The sequence below is a fragment of the Leguminivora glycinivorella genome, chromosome 5 (assembly GCF_023078275.1).
Source record: "Leguminivora glycinivorella isolate SPB_JAAS2020 chromosome 5, LegGlyc_1.1, whole genome shotgun sequence".
In the NCBI taxonomy this organism is placed as follows: Eukaryota; Metazoa; Arthropoda; class Insecta; order Lepidoptera; family Tortricidae; genus Leguminivora; species Leguminivora glycinivorella.
In genome coordinates this window covers 25,924,960-25,950,323 of record NC_062975.1, presented here as the reverse complement: position 1 = coordinate 25,950,323, position 25,364 = coordinate 25,924,960, and the positions used below count along the sequence as shown (strand labels likewise).

At 40.2% G+C, this 25,364-nt stretch overlaps 2 protein-coding genes across 2 annotated transcripts in view; both read right to left on the bottom strand.

Annotated features, from left to right (window-relative positions):
- LOC125226564 (pseudouridylate synthase 7 homolog) overlaps window positions 1-20,191 on the bottom strand; it is a 30,624-nt gene extending 10,433 nt beyond the window's left edge. The window contains exons 1-8 of the mRNA XM_048130565.1: window positions 19,678-20,191; window positions 18,953-19,163; window positions 17,361-17,502; window positions 10,557-10,677; window positions 8,153-8,341; window positions 3,587-3,761; window positions 1,447-1,626; window positions 123-258 (exon numbers count right to left, since the gene is read on the bottom strand). Coding sequence (XP_047986522.1) covers window positions 123-258; window positions 1,447-1,626; window positions 3,587-3,761; window positions 8,153-8,341; window positions 10,557-10,677; window positions 17,361-17,502; window positions 18,953-19,163; window positions 19,678-19,991 — 1,468 coding nt within the window. The 5' untranslated portion in view covers window positions 19,992-20,191. The remainder of the gene's footprint in view (window positions 1-122; window positions 259-1,446; window positions 1,627-3,586; window positions 3,762-8,152; window positions 8,342-10,556; window positions 10,678-17,360; window positions 17,503-18,952; window positions 19,164-19,677) is intronic.
- Window positions 20,192-22,984: 2,793 nt separating this feature from the next.
- On the bottom strand, window positions 22,985-24,965 carry LOC125225987. Its single transcript, XM_048129802.1, has 3 exons — window positions 24,773-24,965; window positions 23,149-23,959; window positions 22,985-23,060 (listed from the first exon to the last, which is right to left on the bottom strand). The coding sequence occupies exons 1-3, from the start codon at window positions 24,963-24,965 to the stop codon at window positions 22,985-22,987; spliced, it is 1,080 nt and encodes a 359-aa protein (XP_047985759.1).
- Between the last annotated feature and the right edge of the window lie 399 nt (window positions 24,966-25,364).

The window sequence follows — 25,364 nt, the reverse complement described above, 5'->3', positions numbered from 1 at the left end:
TAAAAACAGAACTTAGTATTTAAACGATTACATTTTAATGGAGGTTTTTTGTAGATTTATTCGTGTTTTCAAAAAGTCTTATTTATCTTGAACACCTTGATTACCTCAGTTATTATACTAACCGTCAACTTCAGAGAGAGGCACAAGGTCTCCGGCAGCCGGTTTCAAACCGAAGCGTTTGATTCTCTCCGACACAGCGCGGTTCCATACCATGGACTGGTACGAGTGTATGTACAGTAGGCGAGTGTTGCGCGCCAACTGCGGAAGAAACAATACCGTTAGCTTCTTTGTGAAGAAATAAAAATAGTACAGTCACAGGCATAAATATGTGATGATTTCTATACCTTGTCACATTAACGTCTTGTTTGAAATGTCATGCGAAACTGTCAAACGATTTAAAGCGACAAGGTAAAGAAATCATCACTTATTTATGCCGGTGACTGTACAATACTAGTGCGGAAAAAAGAAGTTCAAAACGAGTAACGATCAATTAAAACACGACCGAAGGGAGTGTTTGAAATCGACACGAGTTAAGAATTTCTTTTTTGGCACGTGTATCGTACGACGTTTTTCAGTTCAGATGGCCCTCCGAAGTTTCGACTGACAAGAAATGAACCACTTTTCTCACTAGTGCGTAAAAAAGCACCACAAATGGTGCTTTTTTACGCACTAGTGAGAAAAGTGGTTGGAAAAGTGGTGGTGGTGGTGGTGGTTGGTGGTGGTGGTGGTGGAGTGGTTTTCTCACTTGTATCGTAAGGTTTTCAATAGGTACAAATACCTATTGAAAACCTTACGATACAAGTGAGAAAAATAGGAAGACGAATTTCCTTTTCCCACGCGGATCGGACGTCGATTTTCAGTACAGATGGCCCTTTGAAGTTAAGAACTAAACCACTTTGCGGACTAGTGCGAGTGAAAAGCGCCATCTGTTAACTATGTTTTTAAGCAGGATTTGTTCAGATAAACAAAGGTATTATAAGATTTTAATTTATGACCTACCTTGTTTAGTGCTCCCAATAAATCTTTACGGCTCAGCCACGACATTGGTCTAAGCGCGACAGCGGCGAGCGGCGGCCATACATTGAAGCGAGACACAGCGATGGGACTTTTCATTCGCACGTATGGCTGCCGCTCGCCGCTGCCGCGCTTAGACCAATGTCGTGGCTGGGCCGTTAGGCTGGCTAGCTAGCGCCTTCAGCAGTTAGAATTCTATACTGTCGTGGGCTCGAATGCCGGCGGCCAACGCCGCGTTTGCTCCGTATTCACAGTATTGTTCTAGTGCTAAATATATAAACTCAGCTAAGAAATTACTTACCTTGTTCAAAGTTAAGGTCCTTAGACAAATAGTCTCAGCTGTATGTTTTTGTACTGTTTTGAGACCATCATTTTAAGATATAAACTTCTGTAAGTAGTCATTGCGAGTGTTTTTTTTTTCGAGTTACCGACCTTATTCAAAGCTCCCAGTAGGTCTTTGGGCTGGCTAGCCAGCGCCTTCAGCAGTTTGAGTTCTATAGTGTTGTGGGCCCTAATCCCGGCGGCCAACGCAGCGCCGGCGCCGTGGTCGCGGTACTGCTCGAGAGCGAACTGCAGCGGGCCCGGCCGAGGACGGAGAATGCCGTTTATCGCCTGAAATAATAAAAAAAAAAACATTTATTTCAAGCTAATTATTGCTCATACAGTTTGATTTCATGTTGTTAAAATAAATATTAAAATTAAAATCAAAATTATAATTAAATTACATTAAATTAGATTAACATTTAAACATAAAAAAAAAGAAATTAAATTAACATTTAATTAAATTAACATAAACACATAATATCGTCTTCGGTACCCGCGATAGTTACTCATGAAATAAAACTATGGAAACTGATTAAATCCATTATAATCGCGTGTAGTCGTGTATCGCGTTCGAAACGTCGTGATGAATTTTAAATTCATTATGTCGCGATTTAATCCGTTTCCATAGTTTTATTTCATAAACACTCATGTTAATATTAATTAGGTATTCAAATTACTATACATCAATAGTTGTCAACGGTTTCCACGCATAATGTGTGAACCGGGCAAAACTTCCATCCACTTTTATGCGAAAGAGTCAAAACGCGCACCGAGCATGCCTAATTTAGATGTATTTCGAAGCAGAAGACCGCCGCCAAATAGCACTAGACCCTACTCATAGTGTTGTGTTCCTGCCGGTGAGTAAGGCTGCCAGAGCTCAACGAGGGTGCGGGGTGCTGACGACAGGAGGACTTACGGAACTAATTTGTTCCGTCTATTGTCCTTTGAATCGTCGGCAGCCCAAACCCTCCTTTGAACTTGTACACTCCTTTTTGCTGTGTACTTATACTTAACACAACAAAGGGGAGTGTACAAATTTCTAATGGGGTGGCAACGCGCATATGACACTCTTTGAGTTGCAGGCGTCCATAGGTTACGGTGACCGCTTTCCATCAGGCGGACCGTATGCTTGTTTGCCACCGACGTAGTATATAATATAAAGCAAAGGAGACATACTCTAAGAACAAATTATTTTCTTACAGTACAAATATACAAAGAAAAGTACAACATTATGACATTTATTTTAGTTAATATTTATTTGTTTTACAAGGGGGGGCAAAATTTTTCTTTAACCGGACGTGCCAATATTGATACCAGAGTAAACGAAAGCAATATTGAACCGCGAGCGTAGCTAGTGGTTCAAAAAGGTAAAGGTAATCTTGGGCGTTCAATCAATCAATCATTATTTATTTGCAATAGAACATAACTAAATGCATGCAAATACAATTATAAAATGTCACACAAGAAAATCAACAGAATATAATAAAACAAACACAACAATTATTATAAATGAAATAAATATAGCCTAGAATATCACAGTCAGAAATGTCAGAACAAAAGATACAATACAGATTTCATGCTTACTACTACAATGAATATTAGAAATGTAAGTCACATTTTTATCAATTTAATTTACATTTCACAGACATCGCGAAGCGTCTGGTTGAGGTAACTGGTGACCGAAGAGCTGGCGACTTCCTCGCACTTATCAGCATTGCGATACAGCGAGGAAATGTCGCCAGTATCCTTGGTACAATGCCTCAAGGGCCTATTTTAGACATTAGCTAGCTTTTAAGTTTAGTCTTAGTTTCTTATATAATTATGTAAATATGTTCATGTAAATAAAGAGATTAAAAAAATTTAATTTATGAGGTTGAGGGGGTTTCAAGACACGAAGGTTAAACAAACTTTGCCATAGATTGCAAAAAAAATATGGCAAAGTTTGTATAACCTTCGTGTCTTGGACTTGAAACCCTCTCAAAAGTAAGTCAAAATAGATTCCAAAAAAAAATATTTCAGTACAGATGGTGTTTTTTTTACGCACTAGTGCGAGAAGTGGTTCATTATATACCAGATCGAAACTTCGGAGGGCCATCTGTACTGAAAAACGTCGTACGATACACGTGCGGAAAGGAAATTCATAACTCGTGTCGATTTAAAACATTCCCTTCGGTCGTGTTTTAATTTATCGCCACTCGTTTCGAACTTCCTTTTTTACGCACTTGTATCGTAATGTACTATGACTTACCTCTTGAAACTCTCCTTTCAGCATACTCTTCCCGATTTCATAAGTAGGTGTGTCTGCCCTCGTGCCAAACCGCTGTAGTCCATAGTAGTTTATGAACCCGTTCTCGTTCAGTAGCTGGCAGGCTTTCTCCACTGAGTCTTCGGGGGCCGTCACGTTGCGAAGAGCTATTCGGAACCTGTAAGATAGTTTTATACTTACTTTGATAGAAATAATAGTACATAACGATACAAGTGCGGAAAAAAGGAAGTTCGTAAAGTGTGGCCATAGGCAACTGTGGGAACAAATCAAATTATTTTTAACCTGTAAAGGTTTCGTATAGCCTCGTAACGCCCACCATACAAAAACATTGCCAGGGAATTTTGATTCTTATTGTACTTGAGATTGAATTCAATTTCATTTGTTCGAAAAATTTTAGAAACAAAAGAAATTATATTTTATTTGTTTACATGACAGTTAAAATTCCATTGAAACCATTATGTACTTTAGAAAGTACATCGGGCGCCACGAGGATAGGAGGTGCAAGCACCTACTGCTTGCCCTTAGAGTTGGTCAAAGACGCCTAGTCTTACAAAGATGACATATAGAAGAGAAATTTCGACGGCTTCCGCTGTGGCGAGGTGGCCTAGAGGTTCATGGCGTTAGCCCGGATTGCTAAAGACGCCGGTTCGAATCCGGCCTTCACCACTGGTGGTGCTTGTCATTTTTTCTTTAATATATGACATCTTATTAGATTAGGTTAGATTAAGATCATAATATATATGTAATGAACTATTCATAAGAGCTTGTAACTAGGCCTACATGAATAAAGATATTTAGAATTTTAATTTGAATTTATTTCCATGTTTAGTGTGGCGATAGATTAAAACAGGATCAAAGGGAATTTTTTTATGTTTCCTTTATGTATGTCAAATGCGTGTTGTGGAAGAAGTTGTCAATAATTATCTATACCAAGGACCATTTAATACTAGACTGATATAGTCCATACAAAAAAGTGTACCCCTGAAAAAAGCTTAGTTTTTGCTTTAAAACTAGATGGCGTTGTTTCGTAACCCGGGAGTGGAAAAAAACATATTTTCACACATATTTTTACTTGTTTTTATATTATACTATGAATAACTATCAAAAAACTTTATTTTAATATCAAAATATTGGCGCAAAACACAATTTTTACAAATTATATTTTTTAGTCGGCCTCGACGTAGTTGCGATCGCTTCGCTGGCTAAGTTTGTTCGCATGTTGTCTAATTATTGCCAAATAAAATGACTAGATGACGTTGGTGGACTAGGAAAATGTCACATCCGTTTCGTTGTTCATTAATATAATATACTTAGTGATAATAAACCTATATGTTGAGCTCAAATACGTTCAACAAAACGCAATCATTGTACCAACAGGTAACATCTGACATCCATGTCACATCACAAATGTCATTGTATGATTTATTGAATATTCATAATATGGATATTAAATATTTTAGAATCGCAGTAGCAATGCGAGTAGAGATACAGAATTAATAACGGTATAAATTAATAATTGATGACCAATGACCTCATACATAAATTTACCAGTTTAGGTGACAGAAGGCGAATCCAATTTGTAAACATTAAATGTGCTAAGGAAAAGAATCTTTCCGATTTTCAACGGGACACGGCTGAAGGGGCGAGCTGGTTTCGACTGCGCCCATGCATCTCAATTGTCCAGAAAGTTCATTCGAAGATCATTTTGCTTATAATAATCTGAGTAATCACAGTGAACGGTTTGACAGTATTTCAGCTAACATGTAGAGAGACTTGCTAGCTTCGTCGGTCAGGCTTCGTCTTGCACACAACGCGGATAGTTCAGCGTTTCTTGTATGTCACTCCGAGCACCCTGACCATCGGCAGCGTAGGCCATGCACTGGCCGACTAGGTGTGGCACTTTGGATTACGTTTTTATAATAAATTAATGATAGTTTGTATTGTTTTGGTAATATATTTTCTACTCGTATACTACTCGTTTGGTACTCGTATAAACCTAAACTCTGACATAATTAATAATTAATGAGACTAAATTTAATGCGTTTTCACATTATCCGATCCGATATCGGATGTAGGACTGATACCTCATACATTACAGGCGCTATCTTGGATTTTTTCCAATGAAATCCTTCCGACATCCGATATCGGATCGGATAATGTGAAAACGGACTAAGACAATAGATACCTTGTTAGTGTTATATACCTATGCCTATGTATATCCCACCAAAAACGTTCTGTAAAAAATAGCCGTCTCGATGGAGCTGCTTGTTTATCTCTAAAAAGTAATGAAATCTACATAAAGTTCCTTACTGCGATTTCTTTATTATTATAGTTAACTAGCCTTTGCCCGCGGCTTCGATCGCGTTAAATTCGAAAATCTCTCCACAAACTTCCATCCTCCATTATAAGGAAGTGGGGGGATATAAAAAGAGACAAAAAGTAGCCTATGTCACTTTCCATCCCTTCAACTATCTCCACTTAAAAATCACGTCAATACGTCGCTCCGTTTTGCCGTGAAAGATGGACAAACAAACAGACACACACACTTTCCCATTTATACTTGACGTGACTTGGCCGTTGAAGTGTAGCGGTGCTGGCGACAGATTGGTGCAATGGTGTCATGGAGCACCTGGTTATAAACTTCTTTATATCCTTGTGTACAAAGAAGTTTATAAGTTTCATATTCGATGGTCCGAGCTTAAGGTTCGTAAAGCCATGAAGCCGAGCTGATAATCATTGACGCTAAACGCCGATCGAAACGCAGTCTGAAGTGGGCGATAGACGTACGATACGAGCAAGTATGCGTACTTATGGCTCGACGACCTTTTTCGATTATGTGTCACCGTAAGTGCGTTTTCACATTATCCGATCCGATATCGGATATCGGACCGATAATCCATACATTACAGGCGCCATCTTGGATTGTTTCTATTGAAATCCTTCCGACATCCGATATCGGATCGGATAATGTGAAAACGGTCTAAGTACGCGTAAAAACCGCCGCGCATAGTAGTCGACCATCCAACGCGTACTTGCTCGTACGCCTATCACCCACTTGACGTCGCGCCAACACTTTATGGAAAAAGCGGGTTTTCGACAACTACCAATAAGATTTTAGACATTCTAAAATCTTCAATAATACTCGACTGTTTCGGTCGCACTTGTTCAAATATAGGATAGGATTGGTGTGAGCGAGACGGTCAGGAGATTGATTGTCAACATGATATCTATCATAAACACCGTTCGAAATGGCCTCATTAAAATCTAAATTTTAAATATATTGAAAGTAATATTACTAATCATTGACGTCACGCTGAAATGAAAGAGATAGAAAATTTGACAGTATGGTACTCTTTTGCATGATTGTCATAATTCAAAATAAGAACGATGGCTTGCGTTGTAAACAGGGACCGAAACATGACACGGGCACCTAGCGTCATCTATGTACTTTTCACTGTATCACTTGTAATGCCGTTGAACTACCGCGTGCGTACTTTAAAAAAAAAACGACATTTTTATTCAAATGACACTCTTAGTGACATCTAGCGACATAGATTTACGGCTGCCAACGGGGTACGGAGTTTAGTATGGACTCTGCTGGTCCTTTATAATCGTCCTTGTCTATACTAAAGAATGATAAAGTCTAAGAAAAAAACGTACCTCAGTATCATATAGTAAAAGGTACGGTGGCCTAGATGGCATTACACCTTTGGGGTAAGCTCAGCTAGATGACGCTAATATTAATATTTGACATTTTAAAACATATCAAGCTAAGAATATGGGCCAAATTGTCAAAACTGAGGTTCAAAGGTTTTAAGCCTGTGTCAAGAGATGGCTGTCTATCTGTGATTGCACATTTTACTTCAACAGTAACTCTCTATAATACTCGATCCTCTTTGTCTATACCTATTCCGCAGATCTCTAGAGCGTAGCTGATGGCCAAAATTGTGCAGGGTTTCAGTGACTGACGGAACATTGTACAAAAAGCGATGTTTTTAAATTGGTCAAAATACCTGTATTATTCACGCTTAGGTCTGTTAGCCGCTGTAATGTTGACGGACAACAGTAAGAGGTGTGTACATTCAAGTGTAAAAATATGGGTGTACACATCTTACTCAAAAATATGTCCTATAGCATCTTAGTCCGGTGTACTAAGAGCGTAGTACCATATTTGAGCATTTCTTTTTTTTGCCACTTTTATATTTTTGAAAAAAAAATATGCTATCTCTACTCAGAATTACTAGTTTTTTCAATCCTAGTAGTTAAAAAATTGTCCCATACGATTTTTTCTTATTTTGTTACCATTTTCCGTACATATGGGGTAACAAAAGAGGAAAGTAACAAAAATGTATGGAAATTCTGGGACACTTTTATCTCCCAGTGAGATTGAAAGTACTCGTGATTCTGAGTACAATTGACCTAAAATTCCCTAAAACAATAAAAAAAAAAATATTGGCAAAAAAAAAAGAAATGCTTATTATGAGACGATTATTTCGATACGTATTTTTGCACTTAACTGTACTGCATCAAGTGTGTAATGGAACTTACCTATTTCCTTTAAGCATGCCCAGCTTCAAATGCGTGTCGTGGAAGGTATAGTTCCCGATGTGTATGTCCCGGAGGTCCCTGGCGGCGCCGGCCAGGCGGCGCGGGTCGAGCTTGCGCGCGGAGAACCACTGAGAAGTCTTCGCGCGGCGGTCCTTGGTGCCCGCGTACCCGAGGGACGACGGCCGGAGGCTGTTGACGACAAAATCATCATAGATTTAGATTTATTTATTTCATAATATAAAATTACATTATAAATTATTCTACCTTAATCTATACGAATTTATATTGTGATCGTCGAGTACCAGCTTTTGAATTTTACCCGCGGTTTCGCTCGAGTTAAATTCTAAAATTGCAGAATGATCCATACAAACCTCCCTCATTTTAGGTAAGTGGAGCGTTAGAAAGGGACAAAAAGTTGCCTATGTCAGTCTCCATCCCTTCAACTATCTCCACTTAAAAAATCACGTCAATTCGTAGCTCCGTTTTGCCGTGAAAGACGAACAAACAAACAGACACACACACGTTCCCATTTATAATATTAGTAAAGATTATAACGTTTGAAACAGTACATTACGATACAAGTGAGGAAAACATAAAGTTTAAAACGATCAGTGACTAATTAAAACACGACCAAAGTTTTAAATCGACACGAGTTACGAATTTCCTTTTCGAACGTGTATCGTACGATGTTTTAGTAAAAATCACCCTCTGAAGTTTCGACGACGAAGAAATAAACCACTTCGCGCACTAGAGCGTACAAAAGGCACCACCTGTAGTGAAAAATTATATTATTTCCAGAAGTTTCAAACCTATGGCAATAAGTAGAGTAGCAACTGCAAGTAATATTTGAAACATTGCCATCTATATCATTTAGATGGCAGGCAGTCCTTAAGGACGGTTGACCGTGCGTTTCTCCAGAAACTTCCTGCCCCGCACAGCTAAGCTGTGGAATGAATTGTCGCCTGCGGTATTTCCGGACCGATACGACCTTCAAACCTTCAAGAAAAGAGCGTACACCCATCTTAAAAGCCGGCAACGCACCTCAAACACTTCTGGTGTTTCGGGTGTCCATGGGCGGCAGTGTTCGCTTACTACCATCAGTAGCATGCATGCATAAGTTGTCTAAATGTTTGTATGAAATACAAGATACTTTTTAACCGCCTTCTAAATCTCAAAGGAAGGGGTTATCAAGTCGTCTGTATGTTTTTTTTTTTTTTTATGTTTGTTCCTCGATATCTCCGTCGTTACTAGACCGATTTTGAATTTTTTTTTTTTTGATTGAATGTATATGCATACAGATTGGTCCCATTTTTCTCAGAACCCAGTTCTGATGATGGGATCCTGGAGAAATCGAGGGAACTCCTCAAATCTGAAAGGCATACATATGGTGATTTTTGTGTTTTTAAAGGAACAGCATGCATTTACGTACGGAACAGTGACATTTGGTGCAGTGGAACTCCTGATGATGGTCAGAATGGAACTCCTCAAATCTGAACGGCACACTTATAGTGACTTTGGTATTTTTATAAGAACAGCATGCACTTACGTCCAGAACAGTGATATTTGGTGCAGTGGAATTTCTGATGATGGTCAGAACGGAACTCCTCAAATCTGAACGGCACACTTATAGTGACTTTGGTATTTTTATAAGAACAGCATGCACTTATGTCCAGAACAGTGACATTTGGTGCAGTGGAACTGCTGATGAAGAGTGAGCCGCCCCTGGTTAGAGTTCCGTTCTGATAATCATTCTCATCTGTAAGTACTTCAGAATCATCCAGATTTCAAAATTGGTTCAGAAATGACGGAGATATCGAATAACAAACATTAAATAAATTCTCTCGCTCTCAAATTAATTGCTCTTAAATTTTTATTTTTATTTTTTGTACTAACATCTTATGGATCAATGATGGATCTGAAATAAACGAATTTTATTTATTTATTTATTTATTAAAAAATATACAGACGAATTGATAACATAATCCAACATTTGAAAGTATTTATCACCAGAACCCCAAAGGAAGGCGGTTTTTTTTTTCTTAAAAATTATTTCATTATAAATAGCGGAGGGTAGAATAAGTTTTCTGCCAACAAACTGCTGTCACACCTCGGACACTGGCGATCAAATATATGAAAGAGGCGCGTTCCTAGCACACATTCTAAGCCCGTATACGTGAACTCGTACCATGTTTGTATGGGTGAGATATGACAGGTCGACTTTTCGCGTTTTTGACAGGCGGTAACTGTGAGGTAACCGAGAGGGGATGGGCGGCGCTTTCAGCGTGGAGCGGGAGAGGCCATACTGTACGATAGTACTCTTTATTATACTGTGCTGCTGTGCAGTTTGGCAGATAAGTTTAAAACAGAACTGTAAGTTCTTATAAATAATTAAAAAAAAACTTACTTCATCCTGAGTCGTTCAGCAAGTCTTTGCGCCGCGTCCATAGTGTCGCAGTTCTCTTTGTGTAGAATGAAGTGCACGTGTTCACCGCCCCACACCCACTTAACACGGTTGTCTATGCGCACTGGAACATAAATATAAAACATCAATAATTCCTTGCCGGCGGCTATATTTCCGAGCTCATATACCCTGGCAACCTTCAAATCTAGGGTGAATAAGCATCTTCTGGGCGAGCTCACTGCATCGTAGGCCACGTCTTTGCCTTTGGCTAGTCTGCGGCCAAAAATAAGTCCATTTATAATTTACAAAAAAAAAAGTTAGGAGCTTTGATAGCGGGGGCGCCTACTTAAACTGAAGACGTACTAGTCTGCCAATCGCGTAAAAATCTTGGTAAAACTGGTATATTTATATTTTGCAATACTAAGCCAAAAAGCGCTATTTCTTTACGTAAAGCCTGGCCATGTAGCCGAATGACATTTCTGCGACGCGAAACGCTACCCAAACGTCGCAGAAATGTAGTCTGGCTCAGTCGCAAGAGCGATAGAGATAGATAGCTACGAAAGAGATATTATCGTCAGCGTTTCGTGAGCGTTTGTGCATTCGGCTATGTATTATGAGTGTACTTTCATATTGGGCGTGCAGCGTCATTTTTTTTGATTTTTTTTTTGAATGATTTTGAAAATGGAACTGGCAGCTATATTTACTACGGTATAAGTTCGCAATAGATTTTTCCCCTCACTAGCTCGGAAACACGCGTGTTGTCCTTTAATACCAGCGGGTAAAAACGCATTTTATCCACTAGTGGGTAAAGTCATTTGACCTTGAATATAGCCAAATGTTCTGCTTTAAAATTGATAAAAGTGGATTAATCTAGTGATATAGTTATTTGTTATACAAGGGGGCAAAGTTGTATTTTAACGCCGAGTGTGGAATTGAAAAACGAGCAAGTGAAAGGATTCTATAGTTGAACCACGAGCGAAGCGAGTGGTTCGAGAATAGAATCCTGAACTTGCGAGTTTTTTAACACACGAGAAGTAAAATACATTTGCACCCGAGTGTAACACATAACTTTTCCCCTCACTATGGCGAGGAAACTACAACGCAAAAAATGCGTTTATCATTGCTTCCAGTAGTTCCACAGGTGGTAAATCATCTTTATTACTAGATTCATCTACTTTTATCAATTTTAAAGCAGTTAATTTGACTTTATTCAAGGTCAAATTACTTTACCCACTAGTGGATAAAATGCGTTTTTACCCGCTGGTATTAAAGGACAAAACACGTGTTTACGAGCTAGTGAGGGGAAAAAGATGTTTTACCACCTGTGGAACTATTGGAAGCAGTGATAAACGCGTTTTTTGCGTTGTAATTTCCTCGCTATAGTGAGGGGAAAAGTTTTGTGTTACACACGGGTGCAAATGTATTTTATTTCTCGTGTGTTGAAAAACTCGCTAAGTTCAGGATTCTATTTTCGAACTACTGCGCTTCGCTCGTGGTTTAACTATAGAATCCTTTCACTTGCTCGTTTTTCAATTCCACACTCGGCGTTAAAATACAACTTTGCACCCTTGTATAACAAATAACTATTATTTTAAGATGGCGCTTTTTGGCTGAGCAAGGCAGTATTAACAGCTTGGGTTCCCTCTATTTGGCATACCTTTAATTGTCCGAAACGATTTTCGCATAACAGGCTTCGCATAATCGGTTTTCGACGAATGTTAATTTGGCAGAAAACTTTTTTGTCATAATATAAAATAACACGAATATTACTTTGTCCGAAAATAAGTTCGCATAATACTGTTTACGCCGATTGTGTTTATGAATAAGATTTATTCGCATAATTGTATTTGGCACATTTCTTAAAATCAGAATAAACCACCCATAGTTAATGCTGTCGGAAGAGTCGGTTAGGTTAGGTTAGAACTGCGACCTCAATAAATACAAAATTTTATCAAGAATGTCGGTTAAGTTAGGTTAGAACTGCAACATTAATATAGTAAATTACCTATGATAATCATTCTGCGTGGTAATTTCGACTAAACAATGTTATGCACAAATAATTTATGCATAAAAACCTTTCGGTGAATAACCTTTATGCACGAAATATATTCGGACACACAAAAATTTGCCTAGACAAATTATGCGTAACTATACTATGCCAGAACAGATAATGCGAAAGGTGAATTATGCCAATATAGATTATGCCAAAAAAAAAACTTTATTATAAAATTATGCCAAAACAAGGGGAACCTAACAGCTTACCTCTTTCATGGTATCCATAAATCTGTAGTGGCAAAAGTACGGCCCGCGGGCCATGTCCGGCCCGCGAAGGAATTGTATTGTATCCGTCCCACCACCGGTCCTTCAAAATAGTGTGTGATATGGCCAGCATTGCAGTAGAAACGCATTTTTGGTCTAAATTTAGCCCGCCTCTAATTTTCCTTCATTGTGACCCCCAATGAAAAAAGTTTGGCCACCTCTGCCATAAACGGTGCCTTTTTTGGTCCATCTCAAATCAACATGGCTGTGTAATACCCCCACCAAAATTAAAGCCATTTTATGGTGGAGGTTTTTTTGGATACTAATTAGTTATAATTGAGAGGACGGGATGCCTTCTGGCATTTCCTCTCTTTCTACATTCCCCGATCGTGTATTATCTTCCTCTCTTTCTAAATTTTCTGGTCGTGTATTTTCCCCGCTTTGTAAATGATCATTAAGTAAGTTTACCGTTTCTTTTTCTAAATTATTTTCAAATTCTACATTTTCTGAAGTCAAGTCGGTCCTTTCTAAAGATTGGCATTGCACCTCTACTTCTTCAACTTGATTGGCGATTTCAGCAATTTCTACACCTCTATGCATATTCTGCAAGACATTCAGAGGCGGATATTCCAAAAATTGTCCTCTAGGCCCTTCAAACTTTATGTACACAGAACCTAACATATAGCAAAGTCTACGTTCGTGCTCTAATATAGTTTTTACCATACTCTCTGGCACGCTAATGACAACAAAGGTATCAACAACCTGTTTTTCAACTCTATGAAGTTTCCAACGATCTACTTCTGCCCAAGGATTCTGAAACCTCAAAACTCTTGCTACCACACTGAAGTCTTCTCGAACACCAGGGAGAAGTATAGCACATCGTACCATCGGTTCTACTTGTCTTCGACTCATTATGACTACTTTGTCTCCTGTAGAAAGAGTTATGGTCGATGTGGTTTTCGCAAGCCATGCCAGCGTGGCTTCATCTTCACACCAAAGCCTTAAAGCACCATTGACATATTTCGGTTTGCCTCTGAACGCTGGGCCAGAGCGATCATTTATTTGCCTGGCTTCTTCCATTAGTCTCATCACTAAATGTTGCTGGAATTCTTCAGAAAGCTCTGGACTAAAGTTTCTACTTAATGTTGTGATGGACACTATCAAACCTAACTTTAGAGCTTCCGGATACGTTATATTCACTGTTGATACTGTTTTTTGTCTAATATAATCAACACTATTATCGATGTTATCAACAAAGACTGTTTCACGTGATACTGTTTTTGGTTTACTTTCTTTGCCACAGAGTTTCTGTCTCTTAATATCAGTTAGAGATATGGCCTCTTCTATATTTCTTTTTCGTGATATCTTTGGGTTATCTTCATTTGTATTAGGACTACTGATTTCAAGCGTATTTGCTAGTATGGTATTTTTATTAAGAGTACTGTATGGAACTACAGCTGTGTTTGCAGAAGCGTCTATGTATGTAGAAAACGCAATCTCCATTGCTTGTCTTTGTTCCCTAGTCTTTCTACGCTGTTTCTTACTTTTCTTTCTCTTTCTCTCATTTATCGTTTCTGGGTTAGGAATAGTCCAATTAGCCACAAGCTGCGCAGATATTGGATCTAGTTCTGTCTGTTTTAATACTTCAGATACTGCTTGTGAATCTTTACCATCACCTAAGATTGCTTGTCTTTGTTCCCTGGCCTTTTTACGCTGTTTCTTGGTTTTCTTTCTCTTTCTCTCATTTATCGCTTCTGGGTTAGGAATAGTCCAATTAGCCACAAGCTGCGCAGACATTGGATCTAGTTCTGTTTGTTCTAATACTTCAGATTCTTCTTGTGAATCTTTATTATCTCCTACGATTGCTTCTCTTTGTTCCCTAGCCTTTCTACGCTGTTTCTTACTTTTCTTACTCTTTCTCTCATTTATCGTTTCTGGATTAGGAATAGTCGAATTAGAAACAAGCTGCGCAGATGCTGGATCTAATTCTGTCTGCTCTAAGCCATCAGGTACCGGTGGATCGTTACAATTTTTTATAATTGAAGCTGCTGGCTCACCAACGTTTCCATCAGTCAGTGTCACTTCAGGGTACGTAGATATCGCATTTGTGTTATTTTCTAATGCTTCTAGTTGCTTCTTTAATTTTCGACGCTGTTTCCTATTTAACTTTTTCTTTTGTCCTTCAATAATGGGTTCAGGCCCTCGTTTTACTATTTTATTTTCAGGGAACTGAATAGTCCAGTCAGCTTCAAATTGCACGGATATCGGGTCTAGTTCTGGCTTCACTAAGACTTCAGATACTGCTTGTGCGTCGTTATTATCTTCCATAGCTATAGACTGAGTATGGTCAGTGGTAACTGTAGGTAAAGCCTCTGATTCAGCAATATAATCACCAGTCACATCGTCACCGGAGTTAGTTTTCCAAACCATTGATGGAGCATACTTTACACCAGGAAAATTACGGTTGTGAGAAGCCGCGTAATTTTTACTAGACTGCCCAGCTCTTTCTTCGAACTGGATACGACTTAGAGCCTGCGCCGGGCCGAAGGAAACCATTGGTCTAGCAACATCTATACCAGTCAAGGATCGATTTTTCAGCACCGATTCAGGTACCGAATTCACTGTTCCGAAAACTCTTTCGCGGTGGGTACAGCTAGCCTGCACCGAGCTAAAAGAAGTCATTGGTTTAGCAAAGTTCATACCAGACGGGGCACGGTTTCTGAACGCCGAGTTTGTCAAAGTCACTGGTCTAGGAACTACAAATTGAGTACAGTCTGGCGCCCTGCTTGGATAAGCTGGTCCAATAAGTTTCTCAGACTGGTTACGGCCTTCAGCCAGCTCCGGGTTATACATAGAAGGAACTGTTCCAGGTCTTTGAAACTGTGCACAGGTCTGTGCCGTGTTTATATAATCTGGTCCATGAATTCTTTCAGACTGGGGACGGCCTTCACCAAGCGCCGAGTTAGACGGAGTCATAGATCCAGGGAATCTCTCCAGCTGGGTAAATTTCTGGGTGTTTGAATAACCTAGTTCAGCATCTCTTTCAGACTGGGTACGATTTAGATCCCGGGCAATCCCCGAGTTATAAATAGAATTCATTGGTCCAGTTCTTTCAAATTGGGTAGAATTCTGTGACGTGTTAGGAGAAGCTGGTCCAACAACTCTTCTATGCTGGATACCACCTTGAGCCAACCTAGAGTCCGATGGAATCATCATTCCAGAGAATCTCTCAGGCTGGGTGGAATTTTGCGCTCTGCTTCTAAAACTTGGTCCAAGATCTCTTTCATACCGTAAACGGCCTTGAGCGATTACAGAGTCAGATATAGAGGTTGTTCCAGTGAATCTTTCAAACTGGGTAGGATTCTGGACCAAGCTTGGATAAGCTGGTCCAACAACTCTTCCATACTGTGCACCACCTTGAGTCTCAGAGTCCGACGGAGTCATTGTTCTAGAGTATCTATCAAATTGGGTAGAATTCTGCGCCCTGCTTGGATAGCTTGGTCCAACTTTTCTATGGTCTTGACTGTCTTGATCCAAGCCATCATTTAAATAGGAAGTACTGCCTCGTCGTGTAAAGAGAGGCACTGTCGAAACAGCACCTACCCGTCGTTCATCCGAGAGGATTTTAGAACTGTCCAATTGAGTAAAGCGAGGAGTTGTAATGGGATCATCGCTCTGAGACAGACGAGATTCTCTTAGGGAATCGTAATATAAATTGTATGGTACTTTAGTGCCAATAGACATATTATTTGACATTGTTCTGGCTTCGCCGTAAGGAACACTATTCAAATTAGCGTCTCCTCTCAGTGGTTCATCTCTTGAGGTTCTTGTGAAGGGGTTTAAGTGAGGTAACCAACCTGAAAACAACATACAGCCTGTGAATTGCTAACGAAACTAAGTTATCTATGTCAGATCATGAAAATATTTTAATGAGAAAATATCAGCTGATATTTGGGATATTAAAGGATTTGTCAGCATTTCACAAAATGTTTGTTGTTTTAATGTGTTTTTTAAGCGAAAATTGTCTAGGAGGGTGACCGAGGTGAGTTGTGACAAAGTCGATCTTCGAGAACTTATTAACTGAGCTGGCAACAGCGCAATATTTTTAACACGCGCTATTGCGAACTTGCTCATAGTTAATGAGTTCCCAAAAATTCACATTTTACAACACAACTCGCCCCTGTCACAACTCCCCTCTGTCCCCTAGGAAAAACAATTATGCAATAATTTGCTGTATCTCTGACTTGTGATAAAACTACAGGAACATTTTGTATAATTTCCATTCCATTACTATCATGTTGGTAGTGGAAAGAAATAAACTGTAAAAAAGTAACAAGTTTCGTAAAACGCCCTTTCTCTATTCTAACAAAGATTCTAAAAATCTACACATGGGACATTAAAAAATAAATCTAAGGGCCAGTTGCACCAAACCGTCTGTCACCGTTAAATTTTAATGTATGGGAATTTCCTTAGACATCTGTTGCGTGACGATGTGTCTGTCAAATGTTTAATGCAACTGGCCCTAAATATCTGCCTGTCAAAGCGTACCTCCTTTTCTGTATCTCTCGAACCGCACAAGCTTCTTGTCACCATCACCGACGGTGCTGCCAACAATACTGTCTCCGAAGGCCTTCTTCACCGCGTCATGGATTTTGGTGCGCTCCTCTTTGGACATGCCAGTCACATCTATCTGTGGATGATAATGGAAATATTATGACTACAGGTCACAGACAAAACAGATGTCATAGGAAAATGGAACAATAATGGAGAATAGTTTCAAGTAATTCTACATAGACATTGCATAGATACATACATAATGTTTTATGTGTCGGGCCACGCTCAGTGTAGGGTTCCGTAGTTTTCCGTATTTTTGTCAAAAACTGTTCAACCTATCAAGTTCAAAATAATTTTCCTAGAAAGTCTTTATAAAGTTCTACTTTAGTGATTGTTCACATATTTTTTAAACTTATGGTTCAAAAGTTAGAGGGGGAGGGACAGGGGACACATCTTTTTTAACTTTTGGAGCGACTATCTCCGAAAATATTAACAATATCAAAAAATGATTTTCACCCCCTTCATTTTTAAATACCTATCCGACATTTCTAATACTAACGGTCACTGAGATATCAGACATAGCGAAACTATAAGGGTTCCTAGTTGACTACGGAATTTAAGTTTTAAGTTTTACACTCTATTTTTATACGATCTTAGGTTTTGCATGCATATTCTTGATCCACCAAATCGCTGGGTGGACAGTTAAGAGGGCTTTCATGTGAAAAATAGTGAAATCGCAACCGAGCGCTTAATCATACCTTAATCATACCGTGTGTGGTATCAAATTAAAGGGTTTAGCGAGTAGTTTGCAAATATATAACATAATATAGGACTTTTTCTACTTGCTCTAACAAAATATGAGAAAATGTGGTAATACCTAATTGTGACGGTGAAGGCTCAGGCTCGTTTTCAAAAAAATGCCAAAAATATATAATAGAAATTTATAATCACAAAGGTGTAAGCGCAATTTTAGTAAACGTTAGATTAATTTAGTACGAAAATAACTTCAATGTGGTGTATATTTTCAAAGAAATTGTCACTTAATTTTAGGTAATTTCTGAAAAAAATTGAATTTGTCCTCTTTTTCAAAACCTTATAATAAAAATGTAGTCTGAGATGATTGTAGTACAGGTACAGTATAAATTTACCAGTTTCAGTATTCAAAATTGTCCAAATTTTACACCGACTAATTCAGCACTATACCCACTTTTTCCTAAATGTGCATCAGAGAAAAATTCATAATTAATTTAGTGAGTTAGTTTTCAAAAATTTAGTCTGATTAGAATTAAGACAATAAGATGCTCTAATTGAAACTTGAATTAAATATATCTATTAGATAACGGAAACTGTAGTTTTTCACCGACTAAAACTATCAATTTTACATTATTTTGACGTTTTTCTTGAAAGCACCCTTAAGAAGGCCTGCCAGGGATTGACACAGTTGTCTATTATTAGAACTGCAGAAGACCGTGCGGAATGGAGAGCTTTGGTGTGCAAAATAAAGACCTCATGTGGTCGCGACCCTCAGCCATGAGGAACTGAGGAAGAAGAAGATTCTTAATAAAGAAAAAAAACCAAAAACTTACCTCAACCTTCTCGCTACTAGCTTCCGACACGGCCAGCTTATTGATCCGATCCCACTCGTCCATCGGCAGGATCTCCACGTTGTACTTGTTGAGCAGCAGGTCCTCGTCCTGCTCCACATCCTTGTCCACGGGCGGCTGCGGAGGCTTCGTGTTGGTCAGCTTCGCTATCTCGCCGTTGAGGTTGATCTCCGAGACTTGGAAGTCTGAGTATCTGGAACAGATTTAAATTTATTTGGCAAAAATACTAACAATTAAAGGATAAGCCACAGAAATCAAATAATTTGTGATGAGGCCCAATGATATTGCCCCTGATGAGGGACAACAGGATAAAATCGCTGCTGCTAGGCTGTTACGTCGTCGCCTAAATAGAATATTGTTTCTTTTTTCTTTCTCATCTGTTTTTAATCTGTTTTTTACTATTTATGTGCTATACCTATTGTTTTTATGTTTTAGTTTCAGTGCCTTGGTTTTACTGTTATGCTGTGTAACTTATTTAAATAATAAATAAATGAATAAATAAATAATCATCATCATCATCATCCAATGATATTACATTTACTAATTCATACTCAAATTGACATTAGCAACAAAAGCCACCATTATTTGTTTTAAGACATGTAAACAATGGACCGAAAGATGCTCACTAAACATTTTGACTTATTATCCTATTCAATTCTAATACAACCATATGCTTTCAGTAAAATTAAATAAGCTACTTTACTTACCTGGACTTAATCACGCCTAAAAACCCCTCATGGTCGTTGATATACTCTGTAACACCGATCTCCTCCTCCGACAGTCTCTTCCCAGGCGTATCTCGCGGCGACTGGCTATAATTCTGAAATGGCTGAGGCGGCCCGCGTCCGCCATAGTCATTCTGACGGCCGCCGCGAAACCCTCTGTTATTTCCAAAACTATGCCCCCTGTAGTTCTTGTTCACCCCTCCTCTGGAACCCCGGTCTCTACCACCGAAGCCTCCGCGACCACGGCCGCCCCATGGCTTCCTATTTCCCCAATTTCCACGATTTCCACTACTCATGTTCAGTTACACGTTAACCTACAATTGCACTCGGTTTTACTTAAAATAAAGCAATAAAAATTGTTAGATTGAACTTATTCTAACTTGATGCATGTAGAAAATATTAAGTCTACGTGTTTTAATGCTTTTTGGGTAAAAAACAGCGCGTCGAATCGAAATTGCCGATCGGCAAATCACAACACGCTATAACCTATATATGTCAAAACGTCAAGATTGACGAGTTCGGAGTTGCCAGAGCTTTGTATAGAAATCCAAAGAAAATTGGAATAAAGTCTATCAGGCTATTTCCATCACAAGAAAATGCGACAAATTAAAAAAATGTAGGCCCGTATGCTTATCGTCCAAATAACATTTGATTTTCACGCCATCGTCTAGTGACTTGTTTGACTGGCCATGTTCTATTTATACAATAAATAGTAATTCATTAATTTTACGTGATAATAATATTAATAATTATGTTTCCGACATATAAATAGTTCTTTTTATTATTGCCTATGATAGGTCAGAAAACAACTCTAAGAAGACTCACTTTTTTAATTTTTGCTCACATCGAAATTAAATACTATAGTCAAAGTTAAGAATTAAGGATGGGTGATTTCAGAAGATTCGGACAAATTTAAGAATTTGACAAAAAGGGATTGGGACGATCCAAGAAGATGTCATATGTATTTTCATTTAGTGTAACATGATGTAATAATTTCACTGATTTACGCGTATTCATGCGTGTAAGGCAACCCTATCATAGACAACAAATCAATCATGAATTTATTTTTTATATACATACACCTACAGATGCAACGACAATATAATCAGCCAGCATATTTTCCTAACAATGAAGCTATACTCTGGTCTGGCAATAGACCTTGTCTGTACAAAAAAGCGGCAAATTAAAAAATGTGTATTTGAACCAAATTTGAACCGACTTGCACAATCGCCCTCGAGTAGGGAAATTGTAGTTGAGAAAATCTAACGATCTATGCCAGTGAAAGCGAATCAAATCGAAAGGCCAACTCACCCTGTCTCCGCTCGGCGAACAGCTGGTCGGTACCGACTCTCCTCGATGGCGGGCTGGTGCTGGAGACGTCGCGGTGAGGGCCTTGATCACCTCAATCGACAATTTTAGCGAGTTTTTGATTTTCGCGACGAACGAGCTTGCGCACAGGGCAATGAGCAGCCATCAAATCGATCTACCTTCAACTGGCTTTTATAAATGTCAAATTAATTCGAAGAAACTACCCTACGTACTGTCGCTAATAGATTTGCGTTCCATTTTACGATATACAAAAAAGGACATGAATTTAAAAATACCTAAACTAAAGTGAGTATGGTGTCCGGATCGATCATTCCGCCCACCAAATACGAAGTATTTTAAGAATAAGCTAGTCTATGGGTAAAGGGCACACCTTTACCAGAGGTCGTTGTATTAGACCTGACTGTGACCGAAGTGTGGCTACGCGGGAGGTTCCGTCCTTGCCCGGATGCAACGATACTATACGACCAAGTGACCAATGAAGCGGTTTCAGTTGTTCATCTTTAATTAATACTAATGCACCGAGCTTGGGCTCATCAATATCTGAATGCCATTTCGCGCGTTGATTCAACGTATGCAAGTACTCTAAATGCCATCGCTTCCAAAAATCGCGGTGAAGTTTCTGTACTAGCTGCCAGCGATTTGAGATGGACATATTCGTTTCGATGGTTGAAGTGTCTACGAGCGAAGTCAAGGGCTCTAAGGTGAGAAAATGTCCCGGCGTTAGCACGGACATGTCATTAGGATCAGAGCTCATCTCACAGAGTGGCCGTGAGTTGAGCGTTGACTCGATTTGAGCTGCCACCGTCAGAAATTCTTCGTAAGTTAAGATTTGGTTTCCTACAACGCGAGCGAGATGTGTTTTAAATGATTTAATATTAGATTCCCACAGGCCGCCGAAATGGGATGCGGCTGGTGGATTGAAAGAGAATTCGATATTCTCACGAGAAACCGCCTCTTGCATGAGTGGCAGCAATGCGTTATAAGCTCCTACGAAATTCGTACCCCGGTCACAATGTATGCGCTGGCAACGGCCACGACGAGCGATAAATCGACGCAAGGCAGCGAGAAAGGCTTCTGTGGTTAGTCCTATAACAAGTTCGATATGAGAGGCCTTAGTCGCGAAACATATGAATAAACATACGTGTGTTTTAAAGGGCCTGGCTCCACGATAACGTTTAATGTACGTGGGAAAGGGACCCGCGAAATCGACACCTATACACGAGAAAGGCTTTACTTGCGAAATTCGAGTCTTAGGGAGATCTGCCATGCGAGGCACCAAAGGTTTTGGATTAGCGCGAAAGCATTTTATGCATTTCGATAGGCGAGAACTAATTACACGTTTAGATGCGAGGATCCAAAAATTTTGTGCGATCAGGAAATGGAGTGTGCGTAACCCCGGATGTTGATTATCATTGTGTACTTGGTCGACAACGAGGTGCGTCATACGGTCCTGGCTGGGGAGAGGAGAAGGGGTGCTTGCAATCATAATCAAGTTCGGAGTGAACCAGTCTACCGCCCACCCTCAACAAGCCTGACCTATCGATAAAGACGCTTAGTTTTTTGAATTGCTTGGGCAATTTTTTACCTGTTTTTAAGGCATTAAACTCGTCAGAAAATGACTTTTCTTGAGTTAGTTTTACTAGATGTGTAAGAGCACCGTCGAGTTCCGATTGAACAAGCGGGCCGAAACGTCTACTGTTAGGGGAGCGACAGTTATTTACGAAACGAAGAATGTAAGCGACGACGCGCTTAGTTTTATTCAGACTTGAATGTCTGGATAAGAAATCGTCAAGCTGATTGACAGCAATGAACAGTGTGGTCTGCTTGAGAACACTTCGTTCTTCCGATAGATCCGATTGCGATTCGATGGTTGATGGTGGCTTTGGCCAACAGCTACTGTCAAGTGCTAACCAAGCGGGGCCTGTCCACCATAAAGGGTGGTTTACAAGTTCTCGGACGGTTACTCCGCGAGAGGCACAATCGGCAGGATTGGTTTCTGACGTGACATGGCGCCAATGACCAGCCGGTATTTTGTCCTGTATGTGGCTTACGCGATTACTGACGTAAGTCTTCCAACGATGCGATGGCGAGCGTAACCAAGAGAGTGTTACGGTAGAATCTGACCAACAGAATACGTCTTCAAATTTGATGTCTCTGTCGTAGATCTCCTTTACGTGTACAACGAGGTCTGTCAGCAAAACTGCAGCGCAAAGTTCCAGTCGAGGAATAGAGGTGCGTTTCAAGGGCGAGACTTTGCAGCGTGACATTATCAAATGGGTGGTGATGCTACCATCACCGTGCTCGATGCGAAAGTAAATGACCGCTGAGTATCCTGCTTCAGAAGCGTCACAGAAGCCATGCAGTTGAACACTGCAGGGCTTCGTCGATAGGATGAATCGAGGTATCTCGAGAGACGACAATAACTCGAGATCTGTACGATAACGAAGCCAGCTTTGGTTGATGTTGGGGGGTGCTACCACGTCCCAATCCAGACCAAGAGTCCAAAGATCTTGTATTATGCGTTTAAACGAGAGTGTCAAGGGTGTAAGAAACCCAAGAGGGTCAAATATGCGCGCCAATTCTGAAAGAATGTTTCTTTTGGTGCACTTTTCATGAAGCGGATTGACAGTGAAGGTGAACGCGTCTGTGGACGGGTTCCACTCCATACCGAGCACCTTAACAGGAGATGTCGGTTCCGAATCGAAAGAGAGCGTCTTATTATGACAATGGGCTGGGTCGAGACTCTCGAGCAGACGGGGACAGTTACTCGACCACTTACGGAGTTCAAAACATCCCTTCTCTAGGATCTTTATGACCTGAGACTGAAGGTCGAGCGCTGATTCGACAGATTCAGCGCCTGTCACTACGTCGTCGACGTAAATGTCCCGTTTAAGGACTTCAGCTGCACGAGGATATTCTGTGCCTTCGTCGATGGCTAATTGGATCAATGCACGAATTGCGAGAAAGCTAGATGAAGACATACCGTATGTCACGGTATTTAAGCGAAATTCTTGTATAGGTTCATCGAGTGAGAACCTGAACAAAATGCGTTGAAAGTCTCGATCACTAAGAGAGACTAAGATTTGTCGATACATTTGACGTATGTCGGCTGTGAAGACAACCGCATGCAAACGAAAACGAAGTAATATCGAAACGAGATCAGATTGCAGTTTCGATCCAACCAGCAACTGATCATTCAACGAGGGACCTCCAGCAGGCTGAGCAGTAGCGTCGAAAACTACCCGCAATTTGGTAGTGGAGCTACTGGGCTTAAGCACGCAGAAATGTGCCAAGTGATAAGCTCGGCCATCCGATCGAGGTGCGACCGGGTCCATATGTCCAGCATCGAGATAATCACGCATAAAGTTATTGTATTCTGTCCGAAATTCCGGTTCACGAGAGAGTCTCTTTTCGAGAGAGTTTAGGCGGCGCTCGGCAAGAGCGCGCGAGTCACCAAAATGCGGATCGACGTTTCGGAACGGTAAGTTCACGATATATCGTCCGTTCGGGTCACGTGTATGAGTCGAGGCGAATATTTTCTCGCACATGACTTCATCGTCAGTTAAAGGCGAAGCCTTCGGAAGACTTTCTATCTCCCAAAATTTTCGAATTTGGGAATCGAGCGATTCGATTGAGCAAAACAACGAAGTTTGCGAATGGGGAGTGGCGGAAGGAGCGCTTCCCATGACTACCCAACCAAGTTTGGTCTCAAAGATTGTGGGTCCGTTATCACATTCGTGGCGGTTACCCATGAAGATTTTACAAAAAACATCTACTCCCACTAAGATGTCGATACCCCCAGGTTTGTCAAAGTTAGAGTCGGCGAGATCGAATGCGTTGACGCATGGCAAACGGTCGATGTCAATTTTTACTGCAGGCTGATCGCTGCAGATTTTGGGTGCGACAATGGCTTCGATGCACATTTCGAAGTCAGACTTCATGCTGCGAATATTAAGAGTGGTCGACAATGTTGACACCTCACATACACCCTCGATCGAGGAGTATTTATGTCGAATCGGAAGTCCAAGTCGCTGGGCGCAACGACGCGTGATGAGATTGGGCTGACTGCAATTGTCTATGACAAGACGAATTTTTTGATAACTACCGAAATTATCGAGTACCTCCACGTATGCTGTGGCAAAAAGCGAAATTTGACCCACAGGTGCTGAACCAGACGCAATCATGGTCACCTGTTTATCAGGCACCTGCGTCGGGGTATCGAGAAGCGAAGACGACGAGCAAGTCGCGGCGCCAGGGCTAGTGGCGGCCGAGGAGCCGACACTGACCTTGGGATTACCACCATCGACATCGAAATGAATAGTAGTGTGGTGGGCGACGTT

Coding starts and splice junctions, on each gene's coding strand:
- LOC125225987 (XM_048129802.1), bottom strand. CDS start 24,965: ATGAAGTCTGACTTCGAAATGTGCATCGAAGCCATTGTCGCACCCAAA. Junction 23,960..24,772: donor TTTTTGTAAAATCTTCATGG/GTAACCGCCACG, acceptor TGATCCAATTAG/CCATCGACGAAGGCACAGAA. Junction 23,061..23,148: donor TTTGAAGACGTATTCTGTTG/GTCAGATTCTAC, acceptor AGCCACATACAG/GACAAAATACCGGCTGGTCA.